At 39.2% G+C, this 19,997-nt stretch overlaps 1 protein-coding gene across 2 annotated transcripts; it reads left to right on the top strand.

Annotated features, from left to right (window-relative positions):
- The first annotated feature begins 715 nt into the window (after positions 1–715).
- Positions 716–19,711, top strand: LOC143443559 (C-type lectin domain family 2 member D-like). 2 transcript variants are annotated; one of them, XM_076940646.1, is made up of 7 exons: positions 716–857; positions 5,289–5,443; positions 8,038–8,227; positions 11,893–12,027; positions 13,436–13,605; positions 16,276–16,382; positions 17,501–19,711. In XM_076940646.1, the coding sequence occupies exons 4-7, from the start codon at positions 11,904–11,906 to the stop codon at positions 17,622–17,624; spliced, it is 525 nt and encodes a 174-aa protein (XP_076796761.1). In that variant the 5' UTR covers positions 716–857; positions 5,289–5,443; positions 8,038–8,227; positions 11,893–11,903; the 3' UTR covers positions 17,625–19,711. The 2 variants fall into 2 exon arrangements, with proteins under 2 accessions (XP_076796761.1, XP_076796762.1); XM_076940647.1 differs by lacking the exon at positions 5,289–5,443.
- Positions 19,712–19,997: the final 286 nt, after the last annotated feature.

Below are 19,997 nucleotides of genomic sequence, written 5' to 3'. Positions count from 1 at the left end.
ATCAGATCTTCTGGTGCTGGGAATTAAACCCAGGTCCTCTGGAAGAGGCACAGCTGAGCTGTCTCTCCAGTCCTTCTTTACTCTCCTAAAATGCATTTCTCATTTAGTAGCTGATATCCCCTGTTAAACTTAAAGGGGAATATTGGACTGGGAAAGAAATTGGAGATATAACCACTTTTACTTTCCCTGGAATAAAATTCTTCCACATGGGAGATTTTACATGTTGACTTTCAAACAACATGGATTTAGGAAGTTATTGGAAGGGTCTATGTATGAAAGCCTACGTAATGTGTCTTACTAAGTAATCTAAGTCCCCAAATAAACTTTACCTCCTCCTTCATGAGAAGAGATAGCTATTTTAAAGGCAGATAAGAATATAAATAAATGAATCATGGAGAACGGTTTTCCCAATGGGCTGGAGCAGCTAAGGGCTATATAGTATTATATGTAGCTTTCCAGTGCTCTTCCAGCACAGTGAACTGATGCGGGCCCCTGCAGCTCACCTGTGCACTGTGAGCTTTCCCATTAAATGATTATGGTTTTGCTTCTCTTCCCCTTTCTCCTGTGTCCCACAATTAGGGTTTGGACTTTTCTATGTCCTGAGGTTTTTTAGGGTTGCTAAAAACCTCATCTTCCATTCCCCTCCCATTCCCTAACAGATGTTTATATATGAGTCACTCGCTGCTCCGATGAATCACTCACTTACTTCCAATCCAGCAGAGGACAGAAGTCCAGAAGCTGAGAGCTGGGCTGTGAGAGAACATTTGATTCCCTCAAGGAACATCTCGCATTTGCAGGATTAGTATTCGGATAGTCAACAACTCTGAGAAAGTATGAGAAGAAGGAAGAAGACTCCTGTGAGTATGTGGGATCTGGCCTGGCAGAGGAATGTCTTTAAAGGGAAGGTTTCTTGTATTCTCATAAATTTGCATGACTCATTGTTAGAACTCTGAATTGAATGAATGAATGAATGAATGAATGAATGGCTTAGGGAAAGTTAGAAAGTAATCTTAAAGTAACAAAATGGAATCATTTCAGAATGTAAATAATCTCTTGGGTATTACAGAGCATCACAGGGATAAAATGAAGTTTATTAACTGATAACTAGTAAACATTTCCGCTCAGTCTTTATTTAACAAAATATAATTTTCCCTCTCTTCCAAAATAAAATTCAGTGTTTGACAAACAAGAACAGATCAAAGGAAGATTTGGGTGCCATTCTGAAACTTTAAGGGAAAGTGGAGAAGAGAAAAACAGTGTTTGTTTTATCTCACTGGTTTCTAGAGAGAATTACACTGTTTAGGCACCTAGGGAGTAGCATGGATAACTTAGTTTGGAATAAAGGAAAGGGCCAGAAAAGAGCAAATCCTTGTTTGGGGATTAAAACAGATTTGTTTCTTAGAAGAATGGCCAAGCCTATCAGAGCTGAAGTGGGGGCTGGATAATGGGCTGAAAGACTCATTCACTTTCTCAATCTTTCTTATTTTTATTCTATGTGTGTAAGAGTTTTGCCTGCATGTATGTAAGTGTAACACATGTATACAATGCTCAGGGTGCCAGTGCAGAGCAGCAGACCCCTGGAATTATAGTTACAGATTATTGTGGACCCAGGCTAAATTTCCAGCTGAACATGACAGCTCCCATCGCTAACCCCAGTTCCAGGGGGTCTGATGTCTTCTAGTGCCCTCTTCACTGCTTCCTAGTCCTGGCTGTCTTACACCTTTGGCCATGTGACTTCTCAGTTTCTCTCATTGGAAGCAAAGGGTGTTTCCCTCTCCCCTCAAAGGTCAACCAGAAGGTGAGTTCAGCCAAATACCAGGCCTGGGTCCTCTTCCTGTTGTACCACTGGCATCTGCAAGAGAAAAGCCTTTAAGTCTGAATCCCAACTTTAAGCAAATACAGGACAGGCTTGTGACAGCAGATGTTGATCTAGAGGTTGGGTATAGTTTATAATATAGCATTGAAATGTCTATAGTTAAATGAGATCAAAGTAAATGTACAGAATAGTGCGTAAAGTTTGCAGTAATGTGGTTGTCTCTGTCTCTCTCTCTCTCTGTCGGTCTCTCTCTCTCTCTCTCTCTCCTCCCCCATTCTCCCCATCCTGTGTGCATTTACATGTGTATTACATAATACAGCCTGCTTAGCTCTTTTACAAAAAAAACTGTTTGGACTTAGTCTCATTTATTTTAAGCACTCAACATAAAAATTAGGAATTACACTCTTTATTCTAACCCAGATTAAATTATCAACTCACTGATGTTTGTCTATCATTCTGTCATGTATTGGTCTTTAGCTATATCAAGTAAAATTACATGACTGTAATTACCTTCACTTGACCCAGTAGCCTTTTTGCTACTGATCTTGAGAAATGGTTGTATCAGCTCAGCATGTAAGGGCATTTATGGCAGAGCCTGACAATCACTGGAGTTTTCTGAATGGTTAAATGAGACAAGCTTCCTAGTGTTCCTGCACGGCTACTGTTAAATACAATGAAAGAAGGGTAGAGGGTAGGAGGGTAGGGAATAAAACAGACAGTTAATTCTGTCCAGTGAAGTTTATTAATGTTAGGGGGTCTAGAGGTCAAGATTCAGGCCCTGTGCTAATAGCCACATGTTAGCTGTTTCCTTAAAGAAGCTTTTCAACTGTAGAGTGAAAAATTATAAAGGCCATTTTACGAAATACGTGTAGATTTTTCGCCTTACAGAACACAGAACTGAAAATAAGATTTCAGGCCTTCACATTCCAGGTGAAGGACACTTGCTGGATTACATTCCTCAAGCCTCGCCCAAGGCAGGAAGGCATTCCTGATTACAGATAAAGATGCTGCCACCTAGGTGGGGCTATAGCTGAAAGATAGTTAATCTGAAATAGTTGGTAAATGGCAGGATAGGACACAATAACATGGAAAAAAAAAAAACCACATTTTTGAGAAGAATGAGTGTGCAGTGATTTTCACATGGCTCTAGATCATTTGGGCTAGATTCCTCTGAAATGTTCCACTGTTCTTGGTTACCCCTCCCTTGGTCTCCCCAGTGCTATGTTCAAAATTTGTAAAACAACCAATCATGTGTAAGTGCGCGAAAATGCCTTCCTCCCCCCACCCCATGCTATAAAAGACCCTTTAACCCACCACTCCGGGCCAAAACCCTGCTCTTGGAGCTAAAGAGCTTGTCGTTTTGACCGCTGGCTTACTTCGCTAATAAAGCCTCTGCTGATTGCATCCAGGTATGGTTTCTTGTGATCTTTGGGTGGTCTCAATTTCCGGAGGTTTGAGGAAGGGTCTCCCGAGTATGGGGGTCTTCATTTGGGGGCTCGTCCTGGATATGCGACCACCTTAATCCAAGAACCACACTGGGAGGTGAAGGGACACCGCAGTTTTTCTGTCTGGTTGTTGTGTGACCTTTTGTCTAAATCGTCTGATTCCTCCTGTGCTAGGGTTGCCTAAATCGTGTGCTGTTTTGTCTAGGTTTGTTTAAGTTGTTTGGTTTCTAAGTTGTTTGTGCCCATCTGTCTGAATTATTTGGTTTCTGAAAAGTGCACTTTCGGTTTGGACTGGCAGCTGTTTCTGTCTCGTGAGGGGCAGTAAACCATTTTTGTCTCGAGAGGAGATAAATGAATGATTAGTAGACGTGCTGGAGAGTCACTAGCTGCTGCACCCCCAGAGACATTTGGGGGTTCATCTAGGTGCCGGAGAGGATGTGGATTCCCTCTCGGCTGGCACTGGCGATTGAGACAGGTTTTTTTGTTAGTCTTTTTGTGTGTTAACAATGAAACTAGAGAGAAAAGGTCAGAAATGGCCACCGTGGTTGTTGTGCTCTCATGGCAGTGTGTCTATTTTGGGATTGTTCATTGCTGGCGTGTTAGAAATCTGTTAGACTTGGTCCAGCATAGGCTGGCCAAGTTGTCTGAATCTGTTAAATCTGAATCTGTGAAGACTGACTGCATTGTCTGGTTATTGGAGTCTTACTTGGAAGGCAGAGGCAGGCGGATTTCTGATGCCCTTCCTTATTGTGTAACTTGGTCCCTGTACCTGTAGCAGGGGCGAGAACTGTCTGTATCACCTGGTTTATGTGCCACCCATGAGAGGGGTGAGCTATTTGTGGTTTTTTTTTTTGTATGTGTGTGTTTTTTCTTGGCAAATCATCTGTGTGTTAGCTGTTAATCTACTGTGTTAAACATCTTGAGTTAAAAATAGGTAACATGATTGCCAGCAGAGAGAGGAATGAAGCCGCCGGTACAAGAATACAGCTGCAGAAAGGCGGGCAGGTCCTTTAATAAGGGGCAGCTACCTTGGTTCGTGCTCCAGGTTCGTGTTCCTACAGCCCGCCTACTGCATGTAGGGTATGCTCCAGGTGGAGGATGCCCCCGCCCAGCCCGCACTTAGTGGGTGACAACTCGTAGTTCCCCAGCACAGCAACAGCTACCTAGTTTGGTGTTCCTGGCTGTAGTGGGTACCTTGAGGTCCCTGCTGTAACAAATCAGCGGCATTCCACCTGCCGCCTATGAAGATAGATGAGAACCCAGGTGAAAAAAAAAAAAACAAAAAACTGGCAGTGGAGCCAGGGCAGCTAGACAAACAGCCCCAGCAAGATTATTCACCTGAGAGTTATAATTATATATTTTTTAAAAGTAGTGAGTGAATAGTGCTGAGATTTTGAAAAAAAAAAAAAGGGAAAGATAAATAAGTAGCACTGAGACAAGTGACATGATTCCAGCTTAGGAACGCTGAACCAACGAACCTGCCTGCAGACGGGTCAGACAGGTCAGACTGGTTGCCTGCCTGTTATATATATAGGCTTCTGTTTTGATAGACTTTCTAGCCATTGCTGTTTGAGACAATTTCATTATTTATATGAGATTTTCATTAAGATTTGGTTCAAAGATGAGAGTTCAGACAAGATAAAATTGAAGAAGTGGTGAAGACTTGTGCTCTTATGTTAGATATAAAAATGTTTACTTTATCGTTCTTGTTGTATATCACTTTTACCAAAGTTTCTATTTTGTCAAAAGTTAAATTCAAATAAGTGTCATCTTAATAGTCCTTGCTGTGAAATACTGTGGATAAGGCTATTCATTCTGATTTGGTTTCCTTCTTGGAGCTTCAGAGGTGAGCTCACACTACACCTGTGGACAAGGTAGTTGTAGTCTCCAGTGTGATGTAAACAACAGTCATGCAGCCTCACAGATACATTAGTCTGTACAGAGTTGTAAGAGACTATTTACTGCTTTTACAGGTGATCAAAAGCAATAAATAAGATAAGAGCCTTTCTTTCACAAAACCCTTGTAGGTTCTGGTCTTCAGAAGTGAAGAACAAGAGGGGACACCGGAAAAAGAATGTTCCCTCAGACATAGAGACATTGGGGACCCCATCAATTGATCAGGCCGTGGTCAGCAGCGGGTTGATTCGGACCAGATGTGACTGAGACCTTCATGTGACAGAAGGTAAGGGACACCCAAAGGCTCACGCCAGATCCCGCTGATAGATCTTGAGAGAGAGTTACATGAGACCTCACTATTTTCATCAAGGTTTAGTAAGTCTGGAGAAGAAGGAACAGACAAGATAAACTACCCTTGGGAACTGGCGCTGGCTAGAGTGTCCCTTGTCCTTGTTCCACACCCAGAATGTCCCTTTTGTGTGAGAAATGATTTTTCAGGCTACTAAGAGACTTCCTGGTGCTGCTGACTATCCGACCTCCTTGAAATCCACCAACCCGTGTGCCTGAACATTCAGATGCCAGAACAACCTCCTGCTGTTTAGCTCAAGGTCGCCTGCTATTCTACAAGGCTAAAGAACTGCAGGCCTTGACTCCTGAGACATCCCACCCTAGAGGCACAGGGCTAATGCTGCCTTAGAGGATAGGGCTTAGGGTGTATACACCCAAGGCTAAATGACAGCTTGTGATTACAAGATTGAAGTTGAAATGTAAATCTAGAATTATATAGATTTGTTCCTTTTGCAACTTCTCTTTATTATATATGTGATTTTATGTGTATGTAGACAGCTATGTGCCACAAAATGTATAAAAGTCAGAGGACAACTTTGAAAGTGTGTTTCAAAGAAATAGAAGTGTTTCGAGACACCTAGCAAATAAAATAGAGCCCGAGAAGCCCTGCTAACAGATACTTAGTTCCTAAGATTGATAAATGATGAGCTTGCAGTCAAAGATTATTGTGTACTTGTCCGGCTAGATCCCGCAGGTACTCTTGAACTGAGTTTGAGATACACCCTAGATGATTCTGCAGAGAGCCTATTTTCCTTGACTCTAGTTGTTACATTGTGACTAAGAGTGGCCATAGGTATAGAGACAGGTGTGGCTACATTGATACAGACACCTCATTATTTTCATCAGCTGAGAGCTGCCACTGATGTAGATTTGAGAGCCCTAGAACAGTCGGTAACAAAGTTAAGTTGTTACTAGACTTGCTGTTTCTTAAAGGAGAAAGTCTGTGTGCTGCTCTAAGAAAAAATGTTACTCTCTCCTATTTCTCAAGAGTGACTAGAGAGTAAATTCAGAGAAAGGTTAGACCAGAGATAAGATAGAGAGGCACAGCAACATTGATTCGAGAGTTGGTTCAATGCTCCCTTGCTGGACCCCTTGTGATTTTACTTTTGCTTTTAACCATAGGCCCCTACATTTTAAATAGATTAATAACTTTTGTTAGAGAAAGGATAAATGCTGTTCAGCTTTTCGTGTTGCACCACCTATATAGAGCTTTAGGTTAAGAAAATGATAATTATGATGACACTGGGGTTTAAACTTTTCTAAAGATCCTAATCGGAAGAAGTGGGGTGAGAATAGACTTATTAATAATTAAGTTTTTATGATTAAAAACAACCAAATTGGAAGACGTGGGGATGTAGAGTGAAAAATTATAAAGGCCATTTTATGAAATATGTGTAGATTTTTTGCCTTACAGAACACAGAACTGAAAATAAGATTTCAGGCCTTCACATTCCAGGTGAAGGACACTTGCTGGATTACATTCCTCAAGCCTCGCCCAAGGCAGGAAGGCATTCCTGATTACAGATAAAGATGCTGCCACCTAGGTGGGGCTATAGCTGGAAGATAGTTAATCTGAAATAGTTGGTAAATGGCAGGATAGGACACAATAACATGGAAAAAAAAAAACCACATTTTTGAGAAGAATGAGTGTGCAGTGATTTTCACATGGCTCTAGATCATTTGGGCTAGATTCCTCTGAAATGTTCCACTGTTCTTGGTTACCCCTCCCTTGGTCTCCCCAGTGCTATGTTCAAAATTTGTAAAACAACCAATCATGTGTAAGTGCGCGAAAATGCCTTCCTCCCCCCACCCTATGCTATAAAAGACCCTTTAACCCACCACTCCGGGCCAAAACCCTGCTCTTGGAGCTAAAGAGCTTGTCGTTTTGACCGCTGGCTTACTTCGCTAATAAAGCCTCTGCTGATTGCATCCAGGTATGGTTTCTTGTGATCTTTGGGTGGTCTCAATTTCCGGAGGTTTGAGGAAGGGTCTCCCGAGTATGGGGGTCTTCACAACCTTTCTGATAGTTGAAGAAGTTATCACATCTATGAGCTAATGATCAGAGTAACAGCTGTCTGAAAACATCATGAGTCTAAATAAAGTTCTAGATATTAGGAGCTCATACATGGGCTATCAGACATCAAATACAAAATGTTGGTGATATTATGATCTCTCCAAGTGTTATCTTTGGCATTAAGGCAAACTTGATTTTCTTCAACTGAATGCTGTTATTTTTCATGTTCAAGCAATTTAAAACAGAAAGTGTAGTTGATCAAAATTAAATAAAAATGTCGCTAAACTGGAATGATGATGCCTCCATTGACATGTGAGCCTTAATCCCTCCCCTCTACTGAGCTCAACAGAAGAATTCATTCACTGGCTCCAGCTGAGTCCACTGTTCCTTACAATGTATTGACATTTAATTGACATTGTCTTTTAGATGTGCTGAATTGTGAATAAAATATAAGACCAGTCACAGTTCTGAGAAACTTTGGCCATCATATTTATATTATCATGATAATCTCACTTTAGACATTCTTCATCAAAGTGATTGAAGCTGAATCCAAGGAGTCCAAGGAGTAGCAGGCCTGATCCTGAATCAAGGGTGTTTTGTCACAACCAAGGGTGTTTGTCTCAACCAGACTACATCTTTTTTTGAACCTGACAAGAGACGTAACTGAAGAAATAAAACTGAAAAATTCAAAAGATTTTCAATCTACAGGTAAGTCAGGCATATATGAAGGTTCAGTAGTGGTCTTTATAAAGATAGAATCATATCATACATTTTCATTTTTGTCCTGGTATCTCTTGTTCAGCATAATTACTTAAGGTGTAGCCATGCTGTTTGAAAACTCACAGTTTATTATCTTTTAACATTAAGTAGAATAAATTTTTATTCATTAACCCATTCTTAATGAACAAGAATGGGTTGCTTCTGGTCTGGTTCTATTATGAACAAGTCTTCTGTAAAAATTAGTGTGTACATCTTAGTCTATACTAAATCTACACATATGCTTCCATTTGTGTTGAGAAAACACTTGTGAATAGAATGAGTAAGCCCTAAGATGTGTGTGTATGTTTGTGTGTGTGTGTGTGTGTGTGTGTGTGTGTGAGAGAGAGAGAGAGAGAGAGAGAGAGAGAGAGAGAGAGAGAGAGAGATTCTAATTCTCTTTTCATAAAGATATAAAGATTAGATAGAGTGTTCTGGTTCTTCCACATTTTTTGCAATAACTCATGAATCTTGCAAGGATGTAGACACATTCCAGGGGTGTGGTGGTAGGTGATTTTATCACAAAATCACATTCAAACAAAAAAATGTTAACTACATAAACCTAGGTCATGAAGAACCACCTTCTATTTTGCTTTGTTTCTGTTTTGAGACAGGGTCTCATGTAACTCAGACTGACCTCAAACTTGCTATGCTGCCCTTGAACTGATCCTCCTCCTCCACCACCTTTCAAATGCTGGGATTATTTTCTACCTAATATCAATCAATCATTTAATGCAACCTCTTTTTGAGCCAAGGATGTAAAAACATGTATAAGTAGATGCCTGATAGAACAGCATTTTGGTTTTGATACAGTTTATTTTTAAAAGTAGGGGGAATACATTCTAAAATGACTATAAGAATAGAGTATAGCAAGTAGATAAAGGGGGACCATATTTTCAGCATTGTCAGATATTAGGTACTGTATGTTGTAGGGATTGGTTCTGATGTTAAAGTCATGCTCCCCAATTGGTTCTTGATCCATCAATAAAGATACCATCAAATAATGACTGAGGAAGGAGGGGACACTTAGAGTTGTGTCAGAGGACACCGAGAATTGGGGAGTTGGGGAAGAAGAAAAAGGAGTAGCTGTAGGAGATAAAACCAACCAGCCATGTAAGTTTTTGGTTTGAGTGGCCAGGGGCCACTCTAGCTGATTATGCCTGAGGTGGCAGGGGAGGTTCAGCAGTGCTCAGTCACTGAGTTATCAAAAGCATTTTAAGATTAACTGGCATGTGCATGTGTTATTTTTTTTCCCTGTGGATCCAAGGGAATCTGGTTGGGTGCTGGTAGCACATCCCATTCCCAGAGCTTAAGGCAGGTTAACAAAAGCTACATACTACAGAATGTAATTGTATTTTGCTATATGTCATACTGTTGATGTAATTATTTAAAAACAGCCACCGGTCAAGCCGACTATCTAGGCTGTAGCATCTCTGCTGAGCTCAGCCTCCATGTTTTGTGGCCAGAGGCCACGTGCGTGCCACAGCTAGGAACAGCCAGTCAGAAACACCAGCCCTGCCACCCATGAGATGCCAGCGTGGGAGATGGCTCTGCCAATCTTCCACACTGTCTCTGCAAGGCTGGGCATTGCCCAGACCATCCTGCCAGTCACGGGGGCCCAGTAGAAAACTGAGACTCTAATGCTTACATTAGCCAAAGGCTTTATATATTTGGTAATGATCAATAACAAGATGCCTGAACAATCAGAAGTGCAACCCAATATTCAACCTAGATATACCAACTACCTTTGACTGGCAGAGGCATGTGAACATCCGCCTCCATGTTCATCTCTCTCTCTCCTCTCCCTTAGCTCCCCCTCTTCCTTCCCTCCTCCTCTTCTACTCCTCCTCTTCCTCTCCTTACTCCTCCCACCTTAGCTCCTCCTACATCATACTACAAGCTATACAATGGATTTGTTTACACCAGAATCACCATATATACGTGAGCTGTGACTTGCACTGGATTATGGCAGTCCTCAAATCACTAAGCCACAGAAATTTTCTCAACTCCTTTATATACTTATGGGGTCACCATTGTGTATGTTTTATTCCCTAACAAAAGGCATCAACAATATATAATAGGGGGATGGTTTTAATTTCAATTATTCTAAATTAAAATCAAGTTTTGTAATTTTTTAAAATTTGGTTTTAATTTGCACTTTTAAAAATTCTTACTTTTACTGTATACGATTATCTGTGGGGTGTGTGTGTGTGTGTGTGTGTGTGTGTGTGTGTGTGTGTATGTGTATGCAGGGAGAGACCAGAAAGGGCACTGGCTCCTCTGGAGCTGTGATTTCAGGTGTTTGTGAGCTACTTGATGTAGGTGCTGGGAATTTAACTCAGGTCCTCTGCACCACTGAGCCATCTCACTAGCCCCATGATGAATATTTTAAATTACACATGATCATTTACTCGCATATCTTTGTTAGGATGTATCTCTTTGGTTCTTTTGCTTAAGTTTTTCTTGACAAGTGTTTAGTAAATATTTTAAGCTCAAATACACTGAAAACAGATCCTTTGTCAAGTGTTGAAAATGCTGCTGGGTAGCCTTTAATCCCAGCACTTGGGAGGCAGAGGCAGGTGGATTTCTGAGTTTGAGGCCAGACTGGTCTACAGAGTGAGTTCCAGGACAGACAGGCTTACACAGAGAAACCCTGTCTCGAAAAACAAAAAACAAAAAACAAAAAACAAAAAACAAAACAAACAAACAAAAAAATATGCAGCTACTTTCTCACAGCCTCCAGATCGTCTCTTCTTTTCTAACATGGTCTTTTAAAGACCTAAACTTGTTAATTTTTAGAAAATTCAATGTGGTATTTTCTGATAGATCATGTTGCTTAATTAAACTAAACTAATCTTTACTTACCCAGGGTCACAAAGACTTTTCTCTATGTCCCAATCTATCTTTTAAAATTTTCTATTTTCTGATCTGTTTTGTTACATTGTGCCAATGGGTTGAAATTTAGATGGAAATAATCTCTTTCATACAGATATTTCCCTGTTCTAGTACAATTTATGAAAATGATTACCTTTTAGTAGAGTCTTTATCAAAATCTAATGACCATACAGATGTGTATTTATTTCTATGCCTTTTATTTGTCTTTACACCGAAACCATACTGTACTGACAGTTCCAGCTTTAATGTCCTTAGGCCAAAAATGTTTGTTTTCTGAGTGACTTCGTTTTCAAAGTTGTTCATATACTTTAGTTTCTTTCCACTTTTATATCTATATTATAAATAGTTTGCCAGTATCTTCCAAAACAACCAAAACTTGTTGAGAATTCTTTGCTGGAAATGATCATAAATCTGTAGATTAATTTTGGTAGAATTAACATTTTAACAATAGTTTCTTTTAATTTATGAAAGCAACCTCTCAATCTGTTTGTGCCTATGTTTCTCTCAACAACATTGTGTTGTTTTCTGCAGACAGAGACTGCATGCTTTTTGCTAGATTTTCCATAAATAATATTTTATGCTATGTTTTATGATATCTCATATTTTAGTTTACATTGATAACTCTTAGCATATAAAAACATTGTCAGGTTGTATATATACAAGTCTGCACATAGTAGGCTATCACACTTTCCCATAGTGAAGACCTGCTTAATTTCTTATAGGAAATAGTATCATGTCCACCCAGCCCACAGAATCTCAAGAATTCCGACCTTGGAGCAGAAGGAGATTTCCCCTCTCTGTAATCACCAGCCTCATCTTCCTTTTGGTGGTTCTAGCACTGGTAGCAACTTTAGCAGGTGGGTTGTCGCTTCTTCTTGGAAAGTTTTTTATCTCTGTGTCCTTCATGCTTTTAAGTCAGGTATTGGGAGTGACTTCAGATTACACTTAAAACTAACCTGTGGGAACAGATGCTTCTTGCCTTCATCCTGATAATCAAAAATTGAAGATAGCATATGTACAAAATGCATTTAATAGACATATTATTCAGCATGGTAACCTAGCAACACAGTATAGTATAGAGTGTGAGTTACTCACCTGTTGCGGGAGATATTTAAAGTGGCAGTACCCGATCTGTCTTGTGTTACAGAGTCACCATGTTCCTGACTTGGCTAGGCCTGAGGTCACTAGCAGTGGAGAGTTCTCGCTGATGCTGTGGCTCAGGCTCCTGGCTCAGACTGCCAGCCCAGGTGGATAGAGACACCGGCCCTGCCACCCATGAGATGCCAGTGTGGGAGATGGCTCTGCCAATCTTCCATGCTGTCTCCACAGGGCTGGGCTGAGCCCAAGTCATCCTGCCATTCATACAGGCCTGGTAGAAATGAGACTCTAATGCTTAGATTATCCAAAGGCTTCAAATATTTGGTAATGCTCAATAACAAGATGCCCACACAATTGGAGGTGTTTCCCAAGTAACTAACCTAGATATAAGTTGTTACCTAGGACTGCTCTCTATCCAAACATGGTTCTCCATCCTCCTATATCTCTCTGGTCCTCTCTCCACTCGATCCTCCTCTTCCTTCTCCTCTTCCTCTCCTTACTCCTCCTCTTCCTCTCTTTATTCCTCCCACCTTAGCTCTTCCCAACTTGCAGAAAAAATAAGCTGCTACACTCACCCCCCATGACTATGTAGCAGACTAGGGGCTGTGGTCACTGCTGCCACCAAGCACAACAAGAGAATATTGTAGTTGTATGTTGGTATCCCAAGAAAAGAGTTTGAAACCTGTAGTATGTTTCCTGTTGAATGAGTATTGCTTTCATGTCATCGTGAAGTTGAAGGATCGTAAATCGAACCATCGTAACTTGGGAGCCACTTATCGATGGAATGAGCATAGATTCCTCTTTTGAAATGATAGTTACAGCTGTGCCAAGTACTGAGTGTCAAACATGTGAAATTTCCTTCTGAATCTGTATTATAGGTCTTACCAGGTAACAAGCTGGGTGGGTAGGGGGTGTGTGAAATGTATATAACTACATTGGCTCCTTCACTTGGGAATATTCCTGTAGAAAATGATGAACTAAAGACCTGGCTCAGTGGGTGGGGGTGCTAGAACAAGCCTAGCAGACTGAGTTCTATCCCCAGAACTCACATAGTGGTGGAGGAAGGGAATGAACTCCACAAAATTTTCTCTTCACACACATGCTCTGGCATGTGTGCTGATGACATACTTCATGTTAACACTTAACATGCTGTCAAATCACTTTTAGTTGAAAAACAGAAAATTCCCACCGGTCCCACCCCATGCCTGGATGAGTGGATTGGTTACCAACGAAAATGCTTCTATTTTTCTGAAAATACAACCACCTGGGGAACAAGCCAGAGCTTCTGTGCCTCTCACACAGCGACCCTCGCCATATTCAATACCACAAAAGAACTGGTAAGACCATAACAGTCATACCTAGAGGTAACAGCTGGTCTATAAAATTTACAAGTGCAGTAGAAACAGTAGAAAAGGAAGCCTGTTATTTAGTACAGGGGAGACTACTTTTTGTATGAGCTACATGGACTATAGCAACAGTGCCTCTTAGGATCAGAGCAAGGTGGGTCAGGCCATACCAATCTTCGTGATACAAATTACTCATAAATACTGAAATGACGTCACTCACTGACTTCAGCTGGGTTAGAGGTGCTTAGAAATAAGGCACATGAAGCATCTTACTACATCCTACATAAAGCATCTTGTATCTGACTGTACATCAGAAAGACCCAGCTACTCTTCTTTGAAGAGTAATTAACTTAGCTTTGAACAGAACAACAAAATTCAAAAAAAGTCCAGAACTCCCTTCTATAGTTCAGACCTCAAAAACCATAATAAAACCCACTAATGAATGGTTCTTCACCCCATTTTAACCCAGATGAGAGCTGCCTCTCATGAGTTTATGTGAAAAATAATAACCGAAGAGGCAGGGGAAAAAAAAGGTGTTTGACAGAAATACAGAAAATAATGACTCAGTTTCACCAAGACCTGGGAAGGTTGATGGTTCAGGAGAAGGTAATAGAACATAAAATCACACAATTCAAATGCATGGACAGAAATAATAGAGATGTGAGGTGTCAAAGGTAATAAGAGACAGGAAAAATAAGGACTCAAAGAGAAAATATAGCCACATAATAAATGAAGAACAAAAACAGCAAAACCAGGGCCTAGGGAAATGTCTCGGTGTGCAAAACAGCTTGACATACACACATGGGGACATGAGCTCAGGTCCCAGAACCCATGTGTATCAGTTATTTTTCTACTGAGGTGATAAAACATCATGACCAAGGAAACCTTCAGAAGAGAGGCTTTATTTAGGTGTATGGTTCCAGGGATGAGAGGGAAAAGAGTGTGTTGTGGCAGGAAATCATAGTTGCTGACTCACAGCTTGAATCACAAGTAGGAACCAGAGAGAGCAAACTTGAAATGGCAGGAATCTGTAACATTCAAAGGCCACCTCCAATTACATCTCTCCTTCAATGAAACCATGGCTCCTAAGCTTCCTCAGATAGTCAGATAGTACCAGTACTGTTAACTGGGGACCAAGGACTCAAGTGTTGGAGACTAGGAGAGACATCTCATTTAAAGCTCACCATGGAAAGCCAGGCATAGGAGTGCCCATTTGTAATCCCAGCTGTCTATGCCAAATGGGAAGCAGAGACAGGAGAATCCACAGTACTTGATAGGCCAGCTAGGCTGGCATGGGTGATACCAAACAAGAAACGGAAACCCTGTCTCTAACAGTGAGAACTGACACCTAATGTCTGACCTCCACACAAAAGCCATGGCATTCATGCATTTGTACACACACACACACACACACACACACACACACACACACAATATACATAACACAAAGGTTTAAAAGCTGTTTTTTTAATTAAACAGAACTGATAGCAGAGGAGAAGAGATACACTTTCCTAATAGAAAGAATTATGAGCAATGGAGATTCAAAGGCATAAAATATTATTGATAACTTCACCACAATATGTTTTAACTTTTTGTCGATATTGATAATTATGTAAAGAATTCCCTAAGTAATGACTTGTGACAATAGAGAATGTAGAACAATTATGGACAGACCAATTTCACAGAGTAAAATATGCAGATTATCCTGCCCAAACCAACTAAGAACAAAAAAGAAGTCAACCCAACAATTAAAATAAGGTTTAAGAAAAAAAAAGGCAAAAAGGATATTCAGAAAATGCACCATTAATAAATCTAACTCTAAACCTAAACCTAGCAACAGTTGCAATAAACTGAGTCTGTTTAAAATTCATTTAAATTTAATTATTTAAACTTTTGACTAAATAATTAATTAATTGGCCAGCCGACTTTTTAAAAGCAACAAAGTAGGGGCTGGAGAGACAGCTCAGCAGGTCAGAGCCTGTGCTGGTTTTACAAATGACCCAGGTATGGTTCCTAGCACCCCCTCAGCAGCTCACAAGGGCCTGTAACTCTAGTCCTAGGGTTCTGATGCCCTCTGATCTCTGCATATAATGCACAAAAATTGACATGCATACACAAAATAAGGAAATAATCTCATTTCAAAAAGCAACACAGTGTAGTGGCTGCTTACAGAGGCATATCTAAACAGGTGCACACGCACTGTCACAGGAAAGCTAAATTAAGTGAAAGATATGAAGAGTGGTAGTTGACAATTAGCAAGCCAAACTGGAGCAATCACATTAGAAAATAAAATACATCAGAATAAACTATAAGGCTATCTAAAATAGGTAACTCGAATGAACTAGTAACTATTCAAGTGTCTCACCACTAACCAATGTTCTCCCATAGTCAAAAAAACCAAAGCTATCAAACACACCAAGCCCACACAGAACAGATCGTCTCGGCCTTACAAAACATCTAGAAAACCAGATATGCTCTTTACTGGAAAGGTTGTTGCAGAATAAACATACGAGTCAGGTGAAAGCAATGTGATCCTACAATCTTTGATCTTTCCAAAACAAATCAGTTTGTAGTTCTATAAAGAGTACAGTGAATTGATTGAATGATGATCAGAGATAACAAAGCAGTTGATGTGAATCCTGTAAATACTTCTTCTGGAAGGACTTCCTGAAGCGATACATAGACCATTCTCAGTATTGGATTGGACTGAGTCGAGAACAAGGGGCAGAGTGGCAGTGGGCAGATGGAACCATGTACAACAGATGTAGGTAAGATTCAATTTACCCATCAAACCTGGATATAGCCCTTCATCACTGCAGAGAACACCATTCTTTTGGAAGCTTTCTGGAAAAGTCTAAACAGACACCAAGAGGGAAAGTAGTCATCATTAACAAGGTAACTTAATACTTTTAATGAACCAAATACTTTAATGAAATGATTTTGTTTCATTTATATATATGTTGTGTGTTGTGTTATATATATATATATATATATATATATATATATATATATTCTTTTGTCTGTTGATATATATAGATAGATACTGAAATATTGATATATTGATATATTGATATTTATGGATATATATTATATATTGATATATATAATATTGATATATTGATATATATGATATATTATATATTTATATATAATATTGATATAATGATATATATATATAATATATATATATACATACATACACACATATTGACTTAAACAGATAGTTCAAAAATAAGTTTGTGGTCAAGTCTATTTTTTTGACATGAAACCACTGGCCCTAAAGGTCTTGAACACAGAATATTTTGTAGCACAAAATATTTGACAATAATCCTACCCTTCCCACATCATATAGGCTGTAGGATTTTGTTATGGTAGAATGAAAATGAGGACATGACTGCTCTGAAGTGCAGCTGAGGAGAAGAGTTTTAGTGTGGAAGAACAGCCAGAGGCATCTGGAAGAGTCCAGACTGAACACTGAGCCATGAGAGAAGAGCAAGAGAGAGAAGGAGAAGAAGGGCCATGGAGGCCATTAACTAGCTACCAGAAGCCAGGAGGGAATAGGGTCAAAATGACTGTTTGTATAGGAATCAGAGCTGGGGAAGGGAAATGAAACCCAGCCTCTGGGTTGGAGAGGTTTAGGGTTGGGGTGGGGTAAAAAGTGCTGGGCGGAGCCACAGGGACTGACTGAGACTTGTCCAAGGTTTCTTTTGGACCTGACGAGGGTGTTATTTTCATTTGTAAAAAGTACATTTTGGGTCAGAGAAAAAAGGAATTCATTTTGATTGGTAGCTAATAATATTGTATTGATAGGTAATGAATATTCTCTCTAACACTTCCAATTAGTGTTTGTTAATTCTGTGGCCTTTCTCTTTGTATTTTGTTCCAGGCTGAAAATCATTGGTGAAGGACAATACGCATATCTACACAAACATGGTGTTAACAGTGCAAGTGGACATCTATTTAAAAAGTGGATTTGTAGCAGACCAGATGCCTACATCCCAAGAAATTAAAATTCATAGATCTAAGATATTCTATATCAAATGTAGCTTCAATTCTCTCTAGAAAGATTATATTAATATGACATGCATGAAATTCATGCTTAGACATTTTCATCCTGTCTCATTTCAGATTACCAAATAAGGTTTTTATAAACTTGTTCAATTCTTGAAATGTGAGATAACTCTGTCATATCATATTTTAAAGTCACTTGGCTTTGGGACAGCTCAATAATAGACCATATATTTGTCTAGTGTGTGCAAAACCCGCAATTATATCTCAGAATTAGACATATACACATTCTGAATCTCATTATCAAATGAAAAATTTCATATTAATATGTTAAATATAGATAAAAATTTTAATCAAATTTTAATCTATTCAATGAGTATATTAATTGTTTGAATTGAGACTAATCTCATTTATAATTACTTCCTAAGAATCTTGTCTGAATTTGAAGGGTTTTCTCCTTCTTTCTATGGTCCATACTAGCAGTTAGCTATCTTTTACTTTTGTAATATTTGCATTATTTTATGAATCCAACCCAAGTATGTAGTGTAACTGATACACAAGAATGTCACAGAAAACAAAAACCTTTCACTGAAGTTACCCTGTGAGAGGCCTCCCAGACTGAAAGTAAGAAGTCTGAATTAGCTAGCACCTCTCTCTAACTGTGAATGCCCAGGGTCTGGTACCTGATGGTCAGTGTGAGTAGACTTTTGAGGGTGTGGTCTGAACTTTTCTGTTCAAACTTCTCCACACTGTGAAATTCAGTGTCAAGTGTCAGGCTTTTCAGAAATGGCAACATTATGTTCATTGAAGGTTAACACTGTTTCTCTGTAACACACAACCCTTCCTTAATATACAACCCTTCCTTAATGTTATTGTGAAGAATAGCATACATCCTATGGATGCTAAGTGTATATTCTTTGCAATTTAAGTTGTAGTGATGGAGCACATAGCTCAGAAGGAGGCAAGAACTTAGTAGTATTTCCTTCTGTTGCAGGCCATCCTCTCTCCTCTTTCTCTCCCTCCTTCCCTCTCTCTCTCTTCATTCTCATCTGTGCTTTCCTTTTCTCTTTGTTCTTCTTCCAACATTCCCACTGCCACAAATGTTCTTTTAGTTATTTCAGTCACAAAATGAATAAAGGAAATGACTTTCCACGGTTAACTGGACAAAAACCCAATAAGAGACAAGAAGAAAGAAAGAAAGGAAGGAAGGAAGAAAGGAAGGAAGGAAGGAAGAAAGAAAGAAAGAAAGAAAGAAAGAAAGAAAGAAAGAAAGAAAGAAAGAAAGAAGGAAAGAAAGAAAGAAAGAAAATCTAAAACAGTAACTGTCCTTTGTAATCAAAACTAAAAATATTCTTATTCTGGCCGATGTGATGGAGACTTTTCTGTTTTCTTCCAGTGCCTTTACAGTTTTGTATTTTAATCCATCAGCTCTTTTATCTTTGATGTGCGATAGAAATCTTATTTCATTTTGCTGAATATTGAATTCAATTTTTTGTCCAAATTTATCTTCCCATGTTTTGTACCCTACCATTTTTCCTGCTGCTTTTATAAATTTGATATGTTAACTATCACTTGTGAGAATGATGAAGCGCTTTGTCCTATGCCTAAATTAGTTCACTTAATATAGACTTCCAGATTTGTTCATATTGTTGTAAATGCAAGAATTCCTTCTCTTCCTCTTCCCCTTCTTCCTTCTCTTTCTCTTCCTCATTATTATTATGAATAATAATCACATTGTACATTGTGTTATTTTTTTTCTTTATCTATTTATATTATTCAGGCTGTTTTGAGAAACAGGACAAATAAAAATACATAATGATAATAACTAATTTATGAGATTGGCTTGCATAATTAGGGATTGCATATTCCTACAAAAACTACCTACAGCAAAGAGAGATGGGGCAGCCAGTAGCTGCTGGTTCAAACCCCAGGTATTACAAAGCAGGAGGTTAGCAATAGTGGAGACCTATTCTGAGGCTGAAAATCTGGATGTTCCTTGGAGTATAATTGCTGCACATCCACACACAATGGCTGATGAAACTGGACTGTGATGTTCAAAGTGATTAACAATGAACAAAGAGCAAATCAAACAAGAGGCAAAAAAAAAAAAAAAAACAAAAAAACAAAAAAAAAAAAAAACAAACAAAAAAAAACACCCTGATCTAGGGCAGTAACTATGTTTAATGATGCAACTATGTACCAGACATGCATTCCAAAAGTCTAAAGTTTTAGGATAAGCACTTTTTCCATTTTTTAAAATTTTATATTTTATTTACATTTCAGATGCCATCCCCTTTCCCCATTTCCCCTCCCTAGAAAACCCCTATCCCATGTCCCCTTTTCCTTTTTGCTTTTATACAATTTTTTTTAAGTGT

This window comes from Arvicanthis niloticus, chromosome 9 (assembly GCF_011762505.2).
Source record: "Arvicanthis niloticus isolate mArvNil1 chromosome 9, mArvNil1.pat.X, whole genome shotgun sequence".
In the NCBI taxonomy this organism is placed as follows: Eukaryota; Metazoa; Chordata; class Mammalia; order Rodentia; family Muridae; genus Arvicanthis; species Arvicanthis niloticus.
Note: the sequence above shows the minus strand (reverse complement) of the source record. Positions and strands in the feature narration are given on the sequence as shown.

What these genes read in the sequence shown, in the direction of transcription:
- LOC143443559 (XM_076940647.1), top strand. Translation starts at nt 11,904, where the DNA reads ATGTCCACCCAGCCCACAGAATCTCAAGAATTCCGACCTTGGAGCAGA. An exon ending in ACTGGTAGCAACTTTAGCAG is followed by an intron (nt 12,028 to 13,435) that starts GTGGGTTGTCGC and finishes AATCACTTTTAG; the next exon opens with TTGAAAAACAGAAAATTCCC. An exon ending in TCAATACCACAAAAGAACTG is followed by an intron (nt 13,606 to 16,275) that starts GTAAGACCATAA and finishes TTCTTCTGGAAG; the next exon opens with GACTTCCTGAAGCGATACAT.